Source organism: Argiope bruennichi, chromosome 10, assembly GCF_947563725.1.
Source record: "Argiope bruennichi chromosome 10, qqArgBrue1.1, whole genome shotgun sequence".
NCBI classification, from domain to species: Eukaryota; Metazoa; Arthropoda; class Arachnida; order Araneae; family Araneidae; genus Argiope; species Argiope bruennichi.
Window position 1 is genome coordinate 90152727 of NC_079160.1, and position 2304 is coordinate 90155030.

A 2304-nucleotide genomic window follows, 5' to 3' on the forward strand; every position below is an offset into this window, starting at 1 on the left:
AAAGACCGGGTTTTTATGTAAAGTTATGTAAAAGTAGAAACTGATAGATAAAATTACATAAGAATCGAGCGGAAAAGTTGCCTCCGCGCTTGAAAGCCCGAAGTATCATTCAGTATAACTGTGAATACAATATAAATAAAAATATTTACAGTAAAAATATTCCAATTCCTGTGGTGAATGAAATACGGTTTTTGGGAGTGGTTTCAGATCGGAAACTCACCTTCCTTCAGCATATCTTGTATATTTGCGGAAGAAGTGGGAAAAAAATCCTTAAATATGTTAAAGGTTCTCTCAAAAACATCCTTCGGTGCCGATTGTACATCCTTTCTACGTATTTATCAGGCAATCATTCTCCTCCCGAATAGATTATTTGATTGGCGCAGCATGGACAGATATGGCTCTTGCGCCAGAAAACCTAAACAACCAACCAACCAACCCCCGAATAGATAATCCCCTCAGGGGATTTGCTGTCTCCTTTTTTCTTCTTTCCCTCGAGGGTAGGCGAGGGAGCTCTCCATGAGAAGCTGTCGCCGCTCTGTTTGCTTCCTGCTTCTCATGGACAGCAAATACCCCCACGTGTTTGCCGTGCGTGGCAACCCATTAGACGGGTGGTGCACTGTGGTCCCCGGTGTATCAATCGGCTGGTCGCTAGCCACCTGAGTGGTTAGTTGGCTAGGGATCAAGCGAAGGGGCTACTCCTTGGGCTTGGCGTTAAAGGTGGTCACTGTCCCCGGGGGTAGCTCCCAGCGTATAGGTTCCGGCCAGCACCAAGGTAAGTGCTGAGGCTGGGAGTTCCAGAGCCAGTAACTGCCTTCCCTTGTTGGGCTCCATGGTGGGCAGTGCCGTCGGGGTCCGAATTACACTTGTTTCTTTGCATGGGATCTTTTGCAAATTTTTCTGGTGTGGAAGTTATGGAATTGAAGAGTTATAATATTGATTGTTTAAGTAAATTTGTAAGATATTTAATTTTGACTACAACGGATAAATCTAGAAATTTGTTTTCGTTTTCTCCTTTCGCTATACATAAAGCTATTACTGGTATTGGAGGAGAACCAAAATCTGTTAAAAAGCTAAAATCTGGAGATTTCCTTATAGAAACTTTGTCATCATCTCAAACAAAATCATTTCTCAACGCAAAAACGCTGCTTGATATTCCCATCTCTATTACTCCTCATAAAAGTTTGAACTCTGTTCGTGGAGTAATATCTGAGCCTGACTTGTTGAATACATCCGATTCTGATATCCTTGAGAGTTTCTCTGATCAAGGCGTAATTCATGTTCTCCGCATTACTGTAAGAAAAGGTACAGAGTTTCAGCCTACTATTCACATAATTTTGACGTTCAATAAAACTCAGCTACCGAAATCAATTAAGGCTGGATACTTGCATTGTCGTGTCCGCCCTTTCATACCTAATCCAATTCGATGCTACAAGTGCCAACGGTTTGGGCATTTGAGGACTGCCTGTCGAGGAAATATGGTGTGTGCTAGATGTGTATCAGTTGGACATTCTATTATTGATTGTCAACTAGAGCCTAAGTGTGCGAATTGTGCACAGCCTCATGAATCTAGCTCAAAATACTGTCCGACTTGGAAACACGAAAAAGAAATTCAGAAACTGAAAGCACAGAAGAACATATCCTACGCGGAAGCACGTAAATTGTGTCTGCCAACAGCTGTTCCATCCTTTGCAAAAATAGTTCAACAAAAGAAACCTATTGACACTGTAGAAAAATTTTTACACAGACAGATTCAGATGTTACTTATGTATCACTTAAAAAATCTGTTTCAACACTAACTGATGATAAAATATGCAACGTAACACGACCTCCGAAGAAGAAAAAAGCGCAACAGGATACCAGTATTCATTCTAATGGAAATTCAGCAAATTCTAACAACGTAGATTTTCATACACATCTTAGAGCCAAAAATAAAACTAACGTACAAGAAACAATGCAATCGACAGCTTCTTATAACTCAGTGTCAGAATCAATGTTGACAGATAATTTGCTTCCTGATGTTCAAGCCCCTCAGGGGCTCACCTACTATAGGTGAGTACGGGTGTCCCAACCCCGAGGTGCCCAGGGATCTTTACTCCCTTTCTGTTCGCACTGCTCTACGCCTTCTGCTTTTTGCTGTATTTTTTCTTTCCCTCGACGGCAGGTGAGGGAGCTCTCCATGAGAAGCAGTCGCCGCTCTGTTTGCTTCTTGCTTCTCATGGACAGCCGAAACCCCACGTGTTGGCCGTGCGTGGCGACCCATTAGACGGGTGGTACATTTCGGTCCCCGGTGTATCAATCGGCCGG

At 42.8% G+C, this 2304-nt stretch overlaps 1 protein-coding gene across 1 annotated transcript; it reads left to right on the plus strand.

Moving 5' to 3' along the window:
* Positions 1-875: 875 nt before the first annotated feature.
* On the plus strand, positions 876-1796 carry LOC129987649 (uncharacterized). The gene has a single exon (XM_056095607.1). The coding sequence runs from the start codon at positions 876-878 to the stop codon at positions 1794-1796; it is 921 nt and encodes a 306-aa protein (XP_055951582.1).
* The last annotated feature ends 508 nt before the right edge of the window (positions 1797-2304 follow it).